Raw genomic sequence first — 19,522 nt, 5'->3', positions numbered from 1 at the left:
TCCTACTCCTTTTGAGTTCAATGATGCTTATTTGGAGATATAAGCCATTGATAATTACCCCATTTGGACTCTTAAGAATTACAGACAATATTATCTTAATATAGAAAATAATACTATTGTGTAACGAATTAGAATAAAATTAAATTTAGCAGTCCATTTACTCGTAAACAAATAAACTACTACGTACTAATTTGAAACAAATGTTGTGTTGAAGCACTAATCTTGAGCTAGAAAAAAAATTTAGTAATTTAGAATAATCTCCCCTTGAGAATTTTTTCTTCGTTCAAGCAATAAATAAATTTGATCAATTTCTTACAGTAGCATTATTTATTTAAAGAGTAAGGGATTTACAAATTCTTGTAAAGATCGATTGGTAGAAAACTACAGGTGAGGTTATTTTAAAAAATTGCGTGTGCTTTCACTTTTGGGTTGGCTTTTAGAGTAATCCTACTACTCCGTATAACAAACAAGAAAATTGCAAATAGTCAAATTTTAGGTGAATCAAAATTCCGAAAATAAATAAATAATAGTAATGACAAAAGACCTTTAGATTTTTTTTTCCTGGTATATGACAAAGATATTTTCAAAGCCAAAGATATTAATTCAATAATTCATGGATGATATTTAGCTTTACATTTCTCCAACCAAAAAAAACTAACAACTTTAATGGAATCCTCTGCAATCTTCAGGCTTTCTTCTCCTCCTCCCTCTTTCCTAACAACAAAGCCAAACAACACTAAAACTCTGTCACAAACACCATGGAAGCACAGAACTTCTCTGCCTACTCAAGTTCACTGTAACAAGATGTTTGTTCCTGGTACGAGTTTTCGATCACAGAATTGAACTTCTCTGCAAACTCATCTCGAATTTCACAGGAGAATTTTTTGTTTTTTTTTAAAAAAAAACATAAACTCATCACTTATTGATCACTCTTTTCATTTCTGCAGGATTTGGGGAAGCATCTCCGGAAGCAAAGGCAGCTAAGAACCTCCACCAGTTCTTCACTTATGTTGCTGTCAAAATTGTTGCTGCACAACTTCAGGTAAACTCTACATTTTCTGCTTCTTACATTTCCTTTTATTTCTCTTTTTTAAGAAAAGAGGGAAGATGGCCATGGGCCGGGCTTTGGGCCAAGCCCACTCAGCCACTTTGTATCCTTCCGGGCTAGGTTGAAAAGTTCAAAACAGGGTTCAGGCCGATAATATGATTGTCGTGCCTAAGCCTAATTTTATTAAATTTAGTGTGATTTGTCGTGCCGGGTCGAGTTGTGCCGTGCTTTGTCATGCTTTTTGCAAAAAAAAAAAGGCCCAAGCCCGGCCCACGGCCCCATGACTTAGTGCTCGTGCCGGACCGTGCTTTTTTCGTGCCGCATCTAGTCGGGCCTCGTGCCGGCCCGACCCACAGCCATCTTTAGGACGGACAGCAAGTAGACGTGACAGAACCAAACCATACCTGATCATCGGATCTGAACCACCCCGACTCCATATCTGAGCTGTACCAGTCTACCAGAGCAGAACTGGTACAGTTCAGAAAAACGTAGAACCTAAAATTTTAAGTCTGATAACTTTGTATTGCCAGAGCAGAGCTATAACCCTGAAGCATACAAAGATTTGATGGACTTCTTGGATAAACACTCTCTAGATGATGGAGACAAGTTTTGTGCAGATTTGATGAGAGAATCCTCTGAGCATAAAAGCTTAGGTTTGTTTTCTTTAACCTCAACAATAATTCTCAAATCTCAACAATAATTCTCAAACTTAATTCAAGCAACTGACAAGAGTGTTCTTGACTCGCTTTTCATGAAATGCCTACAAATCCTCACTGTTTCAGCACTACGAATCCTCGAGGTCAGTCAATTACATGCTTCTCTAAGGCTAGCTACTTGTTTTTTCCACGAAAATTCGATTCTGATTCGTGCATCGTGCTTATAATTAATCCAGGTTCGCTCTGCTTACTGCAAGAACGACTTTGAGTGGGACAATTTAAAGCGGGTGGCTGTGGAGGTAAAAAAATAAATAAGATTATTGTCTTTTGTAATTTCAACCGTTACTTTTGCCAAACACTCATATTATCAACCGCTACTTTGACAACTAACCTCTACCCTTTACTGATTGACCGCTATCCGCTACTCAATCGATAAAAGCTACATGCTACAGCTAGTTTTGCCAAACAAGGCCATAGTTCCCTTAGCTGTCTATCCTCATCCCATTACTTGATTAAGTACAAGCATATTTGATAATTCAATGATAAAACAATTTTTTTTATAATGTAACACAACTTTCCTGACAATTAAACCAGTTTATGTGACTATTAATTCTGGATGGAATTATAGTAGATACCTTGTTTACAGTAACTTGTTTTGTATCTGTTATAACTCGTTTTATATCTGTTATTTTCAATCATCTCATGATAATACTGACCTGTGGATGCAGATGGTAAATGAATCAAACACAAAAGTCATGCGGGATTATGTCCAGGAAACAAGTCATTAAGTGGAACAACATATCCAGTACAAAGAAGAGCAACATTCATCAAACAAACTCAAAAAGTATAGGAATCCAAGGTATTTACATGAAGAATTCAGTTTGATATGTATAATTTGTACATTACACCAGCAAACTTGAAGCATATAGTTGTAACATGAAAACTTCAACTTGTTATATATACCACATGTTACTAAGATTGAAGTGATACTAGTGTAAGTAAGTATACTACCTCTATTCTACAAGTCTCCAAAGATTCGATGCAGCACTAACGTGGCCCGAGCTGAAATACGACTGTGCATTTTCTTCAATTTGTCCAATCTGCAGAACCATTGCAAAATTTCAAGATCGTACAGAGGCGAGGATGGCAAGACCATAAGTGTACAGAATTAAGGCTCCATTTTGTTGAGGCATACATTAAATATAATTTAATTGCAAAAACGTTTCAATAGAGCACACCAAATTCTCTTCATTAAAGGTTTCATAATTAGAATCATAGTAAGATAATCCTTACTATGATTCTAATGAATGTGCACAGAAAAAACATGCAAGTTTGGACAAGTAAATGTACCTGTAGATATAATTTACCATGATACTACTGCTTTGTGAGAGTCCTTTCTCTGACCGGTCAGCCATCCAGTTTAAGCTCTCAACCATCTGTTTCATAGTAGCATGGTAAAATGTCAATGCACACATATTATTTCAACATAAATAAAGCGCCTTGAGCTTCAAAGTTCAAACTCTAAAACCTGGAAAGGAAGGGAAAAAAAAGGTTGTAAATGACGAAAATTTAAGATGAAGTCAAAAGGCACTAACTAGTTCATTCTCCAAGAGATAATGTACCAATTGTTTTTTATATTGAAAATGTGGAATCATTCCAACTTTCAGTATCAAAATAACCAGCTACTGGAAATTTAAGTTCAACCCTCTAGAACATACCACCCCATTCTGTAAATGAAAGTTTGCAACAGCATCTAGAGCTTTCCCTCTCTTTTTTTCTTGAAGAAGATACCTGTAAAATGAAACAAAAATTCATTAAAAAATAAACGAAAAGGAACAACTTAAGTTGATTGCCTACATCTATGATCACCTCATGAAATGGCATAACACAAATTTGCTATAATATCATGCATGCAGAGTTATCAGATCATGTAAGTTCATGTTTTAGCACTACAATAATATTTCTCATTACGTCAAATGCTCTGAAGATTCCAGAATCCTAGATTCGCATCTAGTACCTGGCACAAAGTCGCACCAGAATAGGTTTCAGTACTGATAAAACCTCATCAGATTTGCTCCATTCATGGTTTGGAGATTTCAGTAATTCCAGTATCACTTTGATGCCATTTTTCCTGGATGTACATACCCTGCAAGTCACAAAGTCAGAATGCCAGTCTAAGATTCTAATCAGTCGGTATACTTGTGAAACAAACCAAATATGGGTGAAAAAAACACAACAAAGAAAACCAATGGCAACAATCTCGTCAATTTCAGGCATTTCCAAGGCAAAGTGTTCCAGGATTGATTAGCAGAGCGTAAAACATAACATAAATTGCTTATTCAAAATACAGAAGAGCGGTTAAAAGAGTAGCAAGGCAACACATTCTGCTTCCATTGTCAGGATAGTACAGTAAGAGAGGATTAGAGAAGGAGGGAAGCAGGAATTTTTCTGAAATCTGAACTCCTGCTTTAGTATGAAGACAAATTATTTAACCGTTCCTCTACCAACCTAAACTTCCGGATCAAAGGGGAAGAAAAACACTGGACTTTTCCTACATGTCCTGAACACTAAATGAAATTCAAATTTAGAAACGGAAGTGTAATGACCTAGAGTTGAAACAAGAATAAAGTTCACAAATGATATCTCTTATGATACAACATGCCATGCATCCACAACATCAAACACGTTAGTGGAGAAGTTGCCTCATTCTTATAATTGAACAATAACTAGTTCCTATATCAATGAGAAACTGATGAATTTCCAGTTAATACCATGAAAGATCAGCCTCTGGAATACAGGCATGCATGTCTTAAAGCATCAAAGTTGAAAGAACAAAGGGAATGGTTAGTTAAATGAAAATAACATTGCATATCAATTCTAGATTCTCTTGTTTAACGGATAAAAGGAAAAAGAAGAACTTCCAATCCACACACAACAATGCATTGTAAAGAGGGAGGGAAGGAGGGAGAGGTCAACCCTATCAAGTTCATCTCACTTCTCTGTGATGTTTGCACTTTAGTGAGAGTATCGAGGTCCTCTTTTAATGATTCTGCAATAGTGACGAAGGAAACAAATAAGCTTCATCAATATAAGAGGACTATTAGACCAAAGAACTCCATAACAATGAACACTATAGAGGAATATCATATAAAGTAGACATGTTTAACTAACCGATTTATCCTCGCAAATCTCATCCACAGAAGAATTGAAGAAGCATGGAGTTCACCAGCTTCAGAAACATGTGTACGCATCAGATTCTCAACAGCAAATTTAACACCTTTTCTACATCAGTTAGAAAACAGCAGGAGACAATCTTGAATAAAAGATACTGATAGCATCAATGTACAGCAAAGAAGACGAAAAAAATGTATAAAAGAATGTATTCAGGGATTGGGAATACGGGTGAAGCAATGCCTCATCTCATGAATAAGTTGCTGACTACTTAATACTAAAGGCCTTGGATATAAACAGGTGTTCTCATGATCAACATATTGTGAATTGTGATATATAATCATCAGGAAGTAGAAACATAGGAAACTTATTTCATACTACAAGAACTGACACATATCTCACATGCTTCATGCATGATTTGTACTCCATAAAACTTTAAATTTGGTTGATTACAACAAACCAAAATTGTAGTCTAACACTCTTAAATATAGTAGATATTTATAAGATGAATTGCACTCATTTAGTATGAATGGGAGGAAATGAACAAACAATTAAAGTATGAAAAATAATCACTCGTACATATGAAAAATAAGCCAAAAAATAATCACTCGTAATTAAAGTATGAACTAAAGAACAAAGTGAGAGAATTATACCAATACTGAAGAGGAACTTGAACAAAATGAAAAGCATCTGCAAATTGATGAACAAGCAAGAAAATATAAAAGAAAAGAATCTGAATAGACTGTTTTATTCACAGCAGAACAGCTAAAATCTTGATTCTACAAAACTGAAAAATATCAACAGCTAAAATCTGAGAGTGTTTGATTCTCAAAACTGAAAAATATCAAGGCTTCAGTAGTGTACTATTCTACTACGCAGTCTCCTGGACCGTTGGGCTCCATCTTGGTGGTTGGTTTCATCTTGGTGGGCTCCTTCTAGCAAAATCGTTATCTGATCCTGATTCTGGACATTTGGAGGTATTATCGCAGTACCTCTCCACCCGTATTCCTGCATCAGCCTTAGAATGACGTTCGCACCGGCAATGGAATCAACCAACAATGATTTTGCCTTTAACATTTGGATAAAGAACCGCGCTTCGACCTTTTGCATACGATTTTCTTGTTCCTGGGATTGTAAGAGTATAATTGCATCCTTGGCCTCATTCATTGCAGCCCTCCATAATGTCATACCGTGGCAGCACCGCCGAATCGTCGCAAAGCTTAAAGCTCCGCCCAACCCATTTTCGATCATTCCATTCAATTGAATGTTGAATTCGGTTCTAGCGTTCTCCAGATTTTGTCGCGCAGTTTTGTCGCGCAGTTATCAAGAGAGCAGATTCTTGCTCAACCACATCTCTAGCGGCCATGAAATCTTGTAGCAACCTATTTTCCGCCATTGAAAAAACTTCGTTGCCGAATTCGTCGCCGGATTTTTAGGATTAGGGACTTTTAGGGTTTAAGTTTTTGATTTTAGGTAAAGTACCGGAATTTTTATACGAGGAAAGGTTTAAAAAGAAAGACTGTCAAGGGGCAGATTGGGACCCCGATTTTTGTTTTTCTTCCAATATTAAGGGGAAAAGGAGAAAAGAATTAAAAAAGGAAACTTTAATACAAAATTAAAAAATAGAGTAACTGTTTTGTCTTCAATAAAATGCAAATTGTTTTAATCAGAATAAAGCTCTTAATTTTGCGTTTGTAAGCCGTTTTGTAAAACACTCTTATCTGGGTCTACGGTTAATTATCTATAATATCCCAACTTTTGCGTTAAAAAATGATACTTCCTCCATTTTTTTATTATTGCACCATCTACATTGGGCACAAGAATTAAGAAATGAGGTAAAAGGTGAGAGATTGACAAAAATACCCATGTGATTAAGTACAAGTTTTTATGTAAAGAACAAGTGGAGTTTGGTCCCCACCACCCATATAAGGATAGAAATGTCATTTCAAGTAGGTAAACTTACTAAAAATAGGAAATGATGCAATTAATATGCAACTTCCGAAAAAGGAAAACGGTGCAATAATAAAAAAAATGGAGGAAGTATAATTCTAAAAGTCTGTCATTTTTTATCCCTCCATTTCAACCTTCGGTCTTACCTTGATATTCGTTTTCGTCTATCATAAAACTCTAAAAGTACACGGTATTATTTTAAAAAAAAAAAAATTACGGGAGTACACAGTATTATTTTAATAGGATTATTATATTAATTTTTTTGAAATACATACTATTATAACCTTAAGCATAGTATTTCACTTAATTACTCAGAATTAAAATTTCTTAATAAAATAAGGAATATGTATTCTAGAGAATGTTTTGACCACATCCACTCATCCGATTAAGTAAGTATACTTTAAAAATACAACTGGGCATTTCCAAAGATTCGGTGCAGCACTAACGCGGCCCGAGCTGAATCTATTCTACAAGTCTCCAAAGATTCGATGCAGCACTAACGCGGCCCGAGCTGAATCTGTTCTACAAGTCTCCAAAGATTCGGCAGCACTAACGCGGCGCGAGCTGAATCTGTTCTACAAGTCTCCAAAGATTCGATGCAGCACTAACGCGGCCCGAACTGAAATACGACTGGGCATTTCCTTCAATGTTGTCCAATCTGCAGAACCATTGCAAATTTTCAGGCGCGTACAGAGGTTAGGATGGCAGGACCATAAGTGATAAGTGTACATAGTTAAGGCTCCATTTGGTTAGGGCATACTTTAAATATAGTTTAATTGCAAAAACGTTTCAATAGACCACAACAAAATTCTCTTCATTAAAGGTTTCATAATTTTCATAATGAATGTGCACAGAAAAAACATGATATAATTGTACCTGTAGATATAATTTACCATGATGCCACTGCTTTGTGAGAGTCCTTTCTCCGATCGGTCAGCCATCCAGTTTAAGCTCTCAACCATCTGTTTCATAGTAGCATGGTAAAATATCAATGCACAGAATATAAATTCAACATAAATAAAATAAAAGCACATTGAACTTCAAAGTTCAAACTCTAAAACCTGGAAAGGAAGGAAAAATTAGTTTTAAATGATGAAAATTAAAAATGAAGTAGAAAAAAGGCACTAGTTCATTCTCCAAGTGATAATGCAACAATTGTTTTTTATATTGAAAATATGAAAGGATTCCTACTTTCATTATCAAAATTAACCAGCTACTGGAAAATTAAGTTCAAGCGTCTAGAACATACCGCCCCATTCTGCAAATGGAAGTTTGCAACAGCATCTAGAGCTTTCCCTCTCTTTTTTTCTTGAAGAAGATACCTGTAAAATGAAACAGAGATTCATTAAAAAATAAACAAAAATGAACAACTTACGTTGATTGCCTACATCTATGATCACCTCATGAAATGACATAACACAGATTTGCTATAATATCATTCATGCAGAATTGCAGAGTTACCAGATCAGGTAAGTTCATGTTTTATCACTACAATAATATTTCTCATTACGTCAAATGCTCTGAAGATTCCAGAATCCTACATTCGCATCTAAGTACCTGGCACAAAGTCGCAGCAGAATAGGTTTCAGCACTGATAAAACCTCATCAGATTTGCTCCATTCATGGTTTGGAGATTTCAGTAACTCCAGTATCACTTCGATGCCATTTTTCCTGGATGTACTTACCCTGCAACTCACAAAGTCAGAATACCAGTCTAAGATTCTAACGAGTTTTTCGGTATAGTAGTGAAACAAAACCAAATATGGCTGAAAAAATCACAACAAAGAAAAGCAATGGCAACAATCTCATCAACGTCAGGCATTTTCAAGGCAAATTTTTTCCAGGATTGGTTAGCATAGCCTAAAACATAACATACATTGCTTATTCAAAATATTGAAGAGTGATTAAAGAGTAGCAAGGCAACATATTCTGCTTCCATTGTCAGAATAGTACAGTAAGACAGGATTAGAGAAGGAGAGGAAAGCAGGATTTTTTTTCTGAAATCTGAACTCCTTCTTTAGTCATCATCATCATATCATTACCCCAATGCCTCAAAGAGGCTCCTGCAAGAAGCGAGGTAAGGGGGGGTCGGACGTACGCAACCTTACCCCTGCAATTGCAGAGATATTGTTTCCAATTGACCCAAAAGCGATAACGGGACGACAATGGGGGACGACCATCTTCTACTTCATGGAAAGGAAGCGAACAGGTATTAAGAACCATTTTGATTATTTAACCCTTACTCTCCCACCTTAAACGTCCCGGATCAAAGGGGAAGAAAAACCCACGACTTTTCCTACATGTCCTTAACACTAAATGAAATTCAAATTTAGAATACGGAATGTGATGACCTAGAGTTGAAACAAGAATAAAGTTCACAAATGATATCTCTTATGATATAACATGCCATGCATCCACAACATCAAACACGTTAGTGGAGAAGTTGCCTCATTCAATGAAACTCAGATCCTCATATTTCAATAAAAAATATTGGTGTTATCTTCTAGCATGAATACCTCATTCGAAGCAGGACCCACACATGCATAATTGCATATTAAAAAGCTGCGAAAGGAACATCTAGTTTCCCGTTTTCGGTTTTCACATTGCACATTATTGAATACAAACTCACCCCAGTTTATCCAGGACTTGACTTTCTTCCTCTGTTGTTAGAACATCTTCTCTGAACGCAGAACCAGCAGTTTCCTTGGAAGAACATGACCTTTCTAAAGTGTCTGCTTCTGCAAGCTTAGATTGTAATGCCAACTTTGATATCAGCCATCTCATGAACCCAGGGATCGGACTCAGTGTTGCAAATGTCTTCACAATAAAGCAGAAAAAACAAAAAACTGTCAAAATCAGATCCACATGATTTAAATTTTTTTTATACACTATCATTGCAGGGCTCACTAAGCTTAGCACCACTAACCAAAGGACCTCATCAATTATTAAAGGCTACATACAGAATCTCAAAAGGCAGGTCATCCTAATTTGAATTGTTCTTATAACATCATTTCTCCATCAGACAGAACAGAGATAAGCCTGGATGCAGTATGTGCGTCAATGCATAAGCTCCACCATTACATAGAGTTGCAAAACCAGTGCTTGGATGAAAATTTTAACCAAGGAGAAAAACAGAAATATCCCATCAGTATGATGAAATACAAAGGGTACAGAATTCAGAAATACTTACACATATCTGTGGCATATCTTGTTTAACCAGTTCAATCACACGTTTAATAAGGAACTTTCCCAGGTTAATCCCTGTCAAGCCTGGCTGCCAAATTTGAGAAGAATCTTAACTCATTAAGGCATGAAGAACAAGACTTGATAGGTATAAATAAACATACAAATTATTTGAAGATAAGAAACAGGATGGGTTTTACACATGCCATCCCTAGAGGGCATAAGGAGATAATGGAAACTAAAGTATTAAGAGACAATGTTGAAAGTAGGTTACGTAAACTCAACCTCACAAAGAAGAGCAGAAGAAAGCAAGGTGTAGAAGGAGCATGTCATTTATTTTCTTCAAAACAAAAGCCCATTAAATGTGCGGCAGGTAAAGCTATTTACCTGACTAGATGAGATTGAGTAAAATAGTGCGCAAGTTGCATCACATTCAAGTATTGGAGGATCATCCCAAAGAACTTCCTGAAATATTTAACAAGCATCAATAAAATAGCCACGGAAAAAGGAAGAAACTGATTAAAGATGTTGAAATTTGCATAAACAACAAAATAAAAATGGAACCTGTATAGTCTGAGCAACATCTTTTAATAGTGCTACCTCGATGAAGATAAGAGGTTCACCTGAAATATGAACATTCTTTCCAGAATTAGCTTGAATTAAACTACTACCATTATTATGTTTCAAAAACTAAAAATCAGAAAATTAAATTCAATAATCAAACTTCAATATTTCCATGCATAAAAAATCATCTCCAAAAATTAACATCATTACAGGATAAATTTCCTATTGTCCATAATAGCAATGGTTGAGCAACAAATAGAAACTATCGCCAGCGATGCTGAAAACATACAGTCACAACCACGTACACCATTTCAATTGACAGCTAAACTTATTACATAGAAGAATTGTGGAAGCACAATTAGTCACAAACATTAAACACGTCTCTCTCAAATAGGTAACTTGAGATGCCAACCTAGCCTCTGGGTTTGGATCGAGATTGTACAAGTCAAAATATTGACGCTTGAAAGTGAGCATACAGCAAAAACAAATCATCCTAACACCCCTCCCCAAACACACACACGACAACCACACACAAAAGAGGGCATAGAAACAGGCGAAGTGTACAACAACACAGCAAAAAATAAAAGAAGTATTCAGGAGGAGCAAGAAAAAAAAAACGTCAGTCTGAAAAAAAGAAAGAAAAGAAAAACTGCATACATATCAAGCGGTAGAACAACTGCATATGCTCTCACAATATACAGAATACACTATTAGGAAACCAGCAGAACTACACCGGACCAGCCATATAGTCAACTCATGAATTCAAGAAAGTTATAATCAAGCAGTTTCTCGGCGGTCATAAGTATAAGGACAATTGGGGGGAAGGGAGGAGGTTAACATAAGGAGAGGGGCCAACCAGGAATTGCAGGATGCAAATACCCAAAACATCGACGGCCTACTCCCAGTCTCCTCTTAAGATCGAGTAGACTGCTGATAGGATGAACAGCCTTTACACCAAAATAACCAGATTGTTATTAGTCAAACAACCAGCACTAAAAATACCAACTAAAAGATCCAAGGAAGATAATAAAACCTCATAAGCTACAATCTTCTCCAATAAAGAAGCAGGATCATTCCAAGTTATGCGGTGAAGCTCCAATGCAGCTGGACTTAGCCATGTGATAAGCTTCTCCTTTAAATAGGAATCTAGTGCTCGCAAAGACGGGGTGTTGTGTTCCCTATAAAGGTGATAAGGCCAATATACAGAGGTTATGTACCTCTTCATGTCTTTGTTACCAATAGCATAAAAGCTAGTGAAGCAAAATAAAATTTGTCATCGTAACAAGACAAGTGCAAAGTTGCACCACAATCTAACAGCCAATAAATTTTTTTGTATATTCCAGGGACTAATCTCCTCTGTTGGAAATATAATGCATTCGGAGGTTTTTTAAGTTTGGGCCCGGTTGGGTTAACTGGCCCAGTGGTCCGGTAGGACTTGAACCCATCTTGTTTTGTTTCCTTTTCTTGTGAGACATATACTCCCTATTATTATTTTCCTGACATAATATAATATTCAGATGTATGGAGAGACAGATAACCCTAAACAAAACCCTAATATCTCCATTCGAGATCTGAGCAGTTCTTGAGCAATTCCAACATTTAAGTTCGGGGTGTAGAATTCAGAGGTGTTGTGTTAACCTTGGGGGGCGTTCGTCACTATAAGCCTGCACCGGTAGGGTGGCGAAATTCGCTTCTAAGGCAGTGGCCTCCATACCACGATGCAACGCTATTCTTATGAGATCTACAATCAAGTAATATCCTCTCCTTGTCTATAGTTATTTTCGGTATCAACAGCATTTTTACCTACAATTTAGAAGCGAATTTTTTTTGTTACCATATATGTTTGACGATCGATTTTGTCTCATATGTGATTTCAATTGCGGTAAAAATATTTAATTTTATGTCAGTTCCCCAAATTCGGACTTGCCGCTAGCGGCGGGTTTTGGTGGAATCTCTATGCTTGAATATTGTGGCCGTAGTTACTATATGTCTATCGATCTTTACTCCTAACCAATATCCAAGTCGTATTCATTGGAGCAAAAGTATGGAAATTGATACGCTATTTTAAAGGATAAGAATTGGGACAGAGGTAAAGAGTTTGGATGGCCTAGCCTTTTTACTCCATTGTGATAATAACGTCTGTTGTTGGAGCCTTGGGGGTACTACGATAAAATCAAGTGCATGCATTAAGGGGGATTGACTTAATTTTTTTGACGAGAATCATTGCTGGTAGCAGTTAGTGATCGATACAACAGCAGACAGTAGAGTAGCTGTGCTAATATGTGCAGGGAATTTATTTTTTTTCTTTCCAATTATGATTTGGACTTTGCAGATTCAAACTCCTCCTTAGGAGTATTTTGATATTGAATGGCTCTCATCAAGTTGGTGTGGTTTTACTGAAAAACGTTGTTGTGGACGCACTGTGGCTTAAAGCGTATGGGAGTAATCAGTGGACTCCACAACAATGCCGTGGCTCTGTACGATGCCACAGGGTACTTGTGATCTGGACTGTTCATGCTCTATCATAATTGAGTTGTTGGGTTGCAAACAATTTATTCAAGGCTGCCTTGTTCGGTTGCGGATGACATGGTGCCAGAAAGTAAGGTATAAGATATCACGATGTTAATGCTAACTTTGGGCAAGCTTTGCAGGAGCTCTTTATAACTAAAGATATATGCATTATATCATTAAATCAAGTTTTGATTAAAAATGTGGAACGCAACGCTCATCAAAGAGGAGTTTTGAAGTGCGTGTCTAACTAGTGGATCCAACATGCTTCATAGAACTCAGGGAAGTTTGTTCTCTACTTTTTATTTGGCAAATTCTAACTTACATAATATGTTTATTATGTGATTATTTTTGTGCATGATATTATTTTTGGTGAATAATTATGCATGTGGGGGTGAATTAGCGTTTGAGACTAACTAGTAAGTTAGGTGTGAAACTAAGTTTTCCTTGAGCCAAGATGGAGGTTCGAGATGAGATATTCAGTTGTGATGTTGGTGTTAAGACCGATATATAAAGAGTAAAGGTACACAATCTCATTCTCATTATGTAGAGAAAAATATTTGATAAGCTTAACTATCATGTTAAGTAGTCAGTATAGACTTAATGTGGTTCTAGTCTATTATTGTTGATAGTTATTGAGAAAGTACTCTCAAAATGATATGCTAATTTGTTTTTAAGCCTATCATAGTGATAATTTCTCTCGACTTGATGTTGCTTTGCAGTGTTTGCTGGTACACTCACAACACTACTAGTGAATTTATTTTTCACTAGGTGGTATTGTAATATTTTGTGAAGATGCATACCAGGAGTTTGTTTCACTATATATATCCATTATGAAGTTGAGTTCATTGCTTTGGATCTGATGTGTCAAGAAGATAATTGATCGCAACATCTAAAGGAAGATGGTTCATTGTGGGGGTAATAAGATCTCCACTTATCTACATTTTGATTCACAAGTTTATATGTGTGTTTTCCAAGATCTATGTGTTTGGTGGTAATCTGAGACACATTCTTGTGTGAGACATAAGCTAATGAAGCATTTCTTGTGAATGTGATACACAATTGGAGTATGTGAGAAAATACTTATTCAGATCCTTATATAAAGAATGAAGCATGGTTCTTGCTTTACGCGCCGAGGGGAGTGGGTTTTAAAATCTATGTGTTGATCCATCCTTAGGGGATGATAACGAGCTAGAGATTAAGGTTCTACATATGCTTAGCCTCATAGACCTAGGCCTCTTGATTGGATGGTGTCGTGAGAAGTTCTGGTGGATACATTGCTTAATGTGTTAGCTTCATAGACCTGTTGGCTTTCCTGTTGGCTTTCCAGTTGGACTAACTGTGAGATGGTTGGTATGAACATTGATATGTATGATAGCCTCATAGACCGAGGTCACTCGTGTTAGTGATGTCATGAGATGTTCTGGTTGGTTTTCTTGTATCTAGCCTCATAGACCGAGGTCACTTGCCTAAGTGATGTCATGAGATGCCCTTGTAGATACGGATGTTCTTGCTTAACCTCATAGACCGAAGCCATTCGAGTTAATGGTGTCATGAGAAGATCTATATAACTAGCCTCACAGACATAGGCCATTCGAGTTAGTGGTGTCGTGAGATGACCGGTGAGTTGTATAGATGGAAGGATGAACTTAAATGTTCTTAATGTTCGTGTGGAACACCTACGTGAGTGTGAAGGGATGGCCTCCTTCTATGAAAGAATGTGCGTATGTCTTACTAGAGCGCTCACTAGAATCCCAAGGTATTCGCGGCCATGTACGAAAGACCATGTCTCTCGTGTACGACTGTCATGTCGTTTATATCGCGGAATTGCTCAAGCTCCTATGGCAAGGTATGTGTTGTCGGGTCCCTTCTATTATCTAGGAGTTCAATCCTTTGGACACTCTCTAGATCGTTGAACACCCCACTCCACTATGTGTTAGTTCAAACCTTTAGGATACTAACATTTAAGTACCAAGCTATTCATTTACTGCTCAGATTTCTAGATCTCATGTCCGTATGCATTAGTGGGGGATTGTTGGAAATATAATGCATTCGGAGGTTTTTTAAGTTTGGGCCCGGTTGGGTTAACTGGCCCAGTGGTCCGGTAGGACTTGAACCCATCTTGTTTTGTTTCCTTTTCTTGTGAGACATATACTCCCTATTATTATTTTCCTGACATAATATAATATTCAGATGTATGGAGAGACAGATAACCCTAAACAAAACCCTAATATCTGCATTCGAGATCTGAGCAGTTCTTGAGCAATTCCAACATTTAAGTTCGGGGTGTAGAATTCAGAGGTGTTGTGTTAACCTTGGGGCGTTCGTCACTATAAGCCTGCACCGTTAGGGTGGTGAAATTCGCTTCTAAGGCGGTGGCCTCCATACCACGATGCAACGCTATTCTTATGAGATCTACAATCAAGTAATATCCTCTCCTTGTCTATAGTTATTTTCGGTATCAATAGCATTTTTACCTACATCCTCAACATGAATGTCAAAACTTGTACAAAATTCCTCTCCGGTCTTGATTTTATCTTTGCCAAAGAATTTTCGCAACAGACAATGATCACACAACTCATATATGTTGGGATTAAATGGAAAAGGAACCAATGATCACCGCTTTCCAGGGTGATGAGAGGAGAGGAAATAACTTTTATCAAACCAAGGAAATTCTCCAATGAAAGACAAGTATCTTCCACAAGAGTAGCCATGTTGTATTTCCATGCATCGTGACATTTTATCTCAAGTTTATCACAATACGATTTGCGATTATACAACCTGAGTTTCTTTGTGAGTTGCATATAAATAGTGAATGCGGCAAAATAATATATTTCTGAATATTTTGATAAGCTCCATGTTCTTACCTGATAGTAGAAAGAATATCGGCACGAAGTACTGATAAAAATTTCAATCCTCCAGGATGGGTATTCAACCTATCAAAGAGAACTTCATATGTTGGTTGTAGTGCATGCCTCAAATTCTTCTCAGTCCGATAAAAAGTGGACAGGGAACTGTCATCCTCATCACCAATTTCACCTTTATCGCCTATCAAACAGCTTACAATATCAATAACTCCTCTTCACTTGGCAATAACAAATGCACCAAAAATCATTGTGTACGAAGTCAATGGACCAACCAGCAGGAAGCTGAAGGCCAAGATACTGCTTCATAAGATCATGAACATGGGTTCTGTTTAGATCGTAATCTTTTCCAAGCACCATTAGTAACTTACATCGGTCTTCACTAGAAAGACCATAATAACCCTGATATGAAAAGCAATTACAATGATAAGCCTCACAAGTAATAACTACAAGAAGCCATAAAAATATGAAGTACAACATATCACAGAAGAAACGAGAAAAGTACATATAAACCACCTCAGAGAAGTCACTTAGAACAGTATCCTGAATTTCTGTCTTGTTCATTGATATGGCCGAGTGCATTCTTTCCCGCACAAGCTCAAATAGTCTGTATTTAACAAGTTATAGTTCACAATGCCATGCAACAAATAAACAGCAACACGGATATTCTAAACTAAAATTGGTTATTATTTTTCAACGACCAACGGGGATAGAATTTTTTGTTCATACAACCGATCCCAACCTATTGGGATAAAGGCTTTAACATTGTTGGTTATATTTACTGATATCCATAATCAAATGTAGTACGATAATCGACATCCTAAACTGAAAATATATTATGAAACATAAAAGTTGGTTAAGCAACCTATACTACTCATTTAGGGGCAGATGAAGTATAAACTACATAGAAGTATAATAAGATTAATAACCAATTCAGACAATGAACCAAAAACTATGGATTTTGCACGAAATTTTGAGCTACAAATATTTCACTCAATTCACAAAACGCAAATTGTTATGACAAATTGACAATTCTAGTCAACTAACAGTATAAAACCCCTAAAAACATCAAAAAAGAATCAGAATTCTTAGTAATATTTTGATAATTAAGATAAGACCTTTTAGGGTTTACTGGGGCTTTGAGCTTTTGATCAAAATCTGGGTCTTCATCCTCTGCAGAAATTTGTTTTGTGGGTTCTTTTCCTTCTGAATTTGGCAACATTTTGTTCTACATAATCACAACATTAACAACAATTACAGCTACAGAAAAAGCAGAAAATCACTTGGTAACACAATAACATATCTTGAAGAAGAAACTATACCCAGAAATTGAATCATACAAAAAACTACCCACAAAAGTTGAATTAAAAAGTATGAAAGGCAAAATTTTGATTGGATAAAAGTAGAAAACTTACAGTAGTAGCAAGAGAAATAGGGAATTTAGTGGGATTAACGGGTGAATTCGGTTTCATACGAGTTCTCATCAAAATTGCAAGACCTTTTTTGTTCATATTTCATACATACGGGATTTTCTACAGAAAAGTTTGATAAAATTATTACAGTATGTTGTTTGCAAATCACTTTCCATAACTTCCGGTTGTTTGTGCAATTGTCTTTCTTTTCTTGTTTGGGTTTGCTGGTGTTTAAATTGGGCCTCATACTTATTCATATTGCTTAGACAGGCCCAATGGCTATTTCGACATATCAACCCGTCTAGGGGTGTCAAATCGGGTCATTGTTCAGTTACGGATCGGGTATAATCGGTTCGGGTATAATCGGATAATGTAGTGTACCGATTATATTTTTTTTTAGGGGAAAGTTGAGCTAATGCATTAATGAAGGGACAAAATGTCCAAGATTACCTAGGGGGAAATCTCCGTGTGACAGACTGACCCACACTTGTTCTACACCAAACGGAATTAGCTTAACAAGGTAACGCGCAACGAAATTGCCACCCCTTATGAAATATTCAACCCAATATAGTACATAGTGTACATGGAAGTGAGTCAATATGTCTACTTGTTTCAACTTATCTTGACTTATTTCAGTAAACCTGAGTATTTTTATTTTATATTCTTTTATATGAACATTTTATGTGTGTGAAATATATATGTTTAAGGATTATGGAAATAACACATACCATGCAATAATAATTTGCTAAAAATGAATTTTGGATATTTTAGTTAAATCGATTTAATAATAGAAAATATATTTACTCAATATTTCGGTCAAATTAAATTAGCATATTATTAAGCATATAAAAAACGTAATGTGTATCTAGTAGTAAGAAAATTGTATGTTACTACTTTGTGATTAAATTAATTTATTCAAGATTTATTAATTACGGATTATGTAATAACTTTAAGACAAGAAACTTTTTAGTTAAATATTTTATATACTTCATCAGATGATGATTTTATAATATCCGTGTGTGCACGCCTGCATGGACCTATTCTAATATCAAATTAATTGTATTTCTTGATCATTCATATTCACGCCAAAAAAAAAATATATATAAATGACATATTTAGACATAACTAAAACAAAACGTACCATCCAATATTAGATTATTTCTACTTCCACACAATTTATATTAGTAGTCTATTACACACCTACTATATGCTTTTGTATAATTGAACCCACATCACGCAAATAATGCATGCATGCATCTATGTGTTCTCTACTAGTGCGCAAGTGCCTGTCTTCATCTTCATCATCTAGTTACTTTCTTGTATAATTTGGTACGATATATATAATGTAAGCTAAAATACAAAAACAAATAAACATTTCAAATCGGACAAATAGCTACCAATTTGGCATCTAATTAGTTTATATATATGAACTAAAACTTTACCTAAAAGAAATCTTTGAAAACACACAATTTTTGCAACTTGCTTTTTTTTTTTTTTTTTTTTTTTACATAAACAAAATAGTTCACAAAATAAAACAAATACTACGTACGAGTTTAGGGGCTCAATATGAGCTGATTGAGCTCAACTGGTTAGCTTTTACTCCGTATAAATCACTTAAGTTGCAAAACATACAAAATTATAAAGATAGAAATCGCCTTGTTTGTTAGCCTGTGTTTGTTGGAGCCATCTTACACACTCCGTTAACCCATTTCCTATTCTACTTGAGATATAGCTTAGGTAGCGAACACTAAAGAAACTCATATATTGCAATTCATCTGTTCTTTGAAGTATATCACACCATCTTATTTTTTACACTATTAATTCATACTAGACCTTTGATCATTTTTTGTCACTCATAACTAAGAAAAATTATAGTCTGTTGGATCTTGTTAGATTTGTATCTATATATATTTTCTAAATATCAACTTTTTTATAATTTTTACATATACACAATTTAAGATATTATGAGTCAAAAGTATGTGTTGGAAAGTGTAAAGTCAATCGTAGTGCAATATTTGTCCAACGAAGGAAGTATAAAACACATGTGGTATTTAAAAGACGAAGAAAGAGACGGGCAATTTTATTACTATACTTCATTAAACTAAAAGATGGAGCATAATGCAGCTTTATTAGCACACATATATTTTTGTCAGCATTCTACGAGCT

General features: G+C 35.8%; 2 protein-coding genes across 5 annotated transcripts; one reads left to right on the top strand and one right to left on the bottom strand.

Annotated features, from left to right (window-relative positions):
* The first annotated feature begins 604 nt into the window (after positions 1-604).
* Positions 605-2,691, top strand: LOC110793615 (chaperonin-like RBCX protein 1, chloroplastic). Its single transcript, XM_021998511.2, has 6 exons — positions 605-817; positions 948-1,042; positions 1,584-1,701; positions 1,831-1,847; positions 1,941-2,003; positions 2,433-2,691. Exons 1-6 carry the CDS (start codon positions 667-669, stop codon positions 2,490-2,492), a joined length of 504 nt encoding a protein of 167 aa, XP_021854203.1. The 5' UTR covers positions 605-666; the 3' UTR covers positions 2,493-2,691.
* Positions 2,692-5,514: 2,823 nt separating this feature from the next.
* On the bottom strand, positions 5,515-17,529 carry LOC110793614 (uncharacterized). 4 transcript variants are annotated; one of them, XM_021998510.2, is made up of 15 exons: positions 17,360-17,528; positions 17,063-17,172; positions 16,461-16,551; positions 16,220-16,346; positions 15,948-16,128; positions 11,606-11,750; positions 11,429-11,519; positions 10,573-10,631; positions 10,396-10,473; positions 10,016-10,099; positions 9,455-9,642; positions 8,383-8,511; positions 8,075-8,147; positions 7,702-7,787; positions 5,515-7,483 (listed from the first exon to the last, which is right to left on the bottom strand). In XM_021998510.2, exons 1-15 carry the CDS (start codon positions 17,453-17,455, stop codon positions 7,375-7,377), a joined length of 1,647 nt encoding a protein of 548 aa, XP_021854202.2. In that variant the 5' UTR covers positions 17,456-17,528; the 3' UTR covers positions 5,515-7,374. The 4 variants fall into 4 exon arrangements, with proteins under 4 accessions (XP_021854202.2, XP_056687350.1, XP_056687351.1 ...); XM_056831372.1 differs by having other exon boundaries at positions 15,948-16,129; positions 16,224-16,346; XM_056831373.1 differs by lacking the exons at positions 16,461-16,551; positions 17,063-17,172 and having other exon boundaries at positions 17,360-17,529.
* Positions 17,530-19,522: the final 1,993 nt, after the last annotated feature.

This window comes from Spinacia oleracea, chromosome 6 (genome assembly GCF_020520425.1).
Source record: "Spinacia oleracea cultivar Varoflay chromosome 6, BTI_SOV_V1, whole genome shotgun sequence".
NCBI classification, from domain to species: domain Eukaryota; kingdom Viridiplantae; phylum Streptophyta; class Magnoliopsida; order Caryophyllales; family Amaranthaceae; genus Spinacia; species Spinacia oleracea.
The sequence above is the reverse complement of the archived record's forward strand: the minus strand, read 5'-3'. Positions and strand labels throughout refer to the sequence as shown.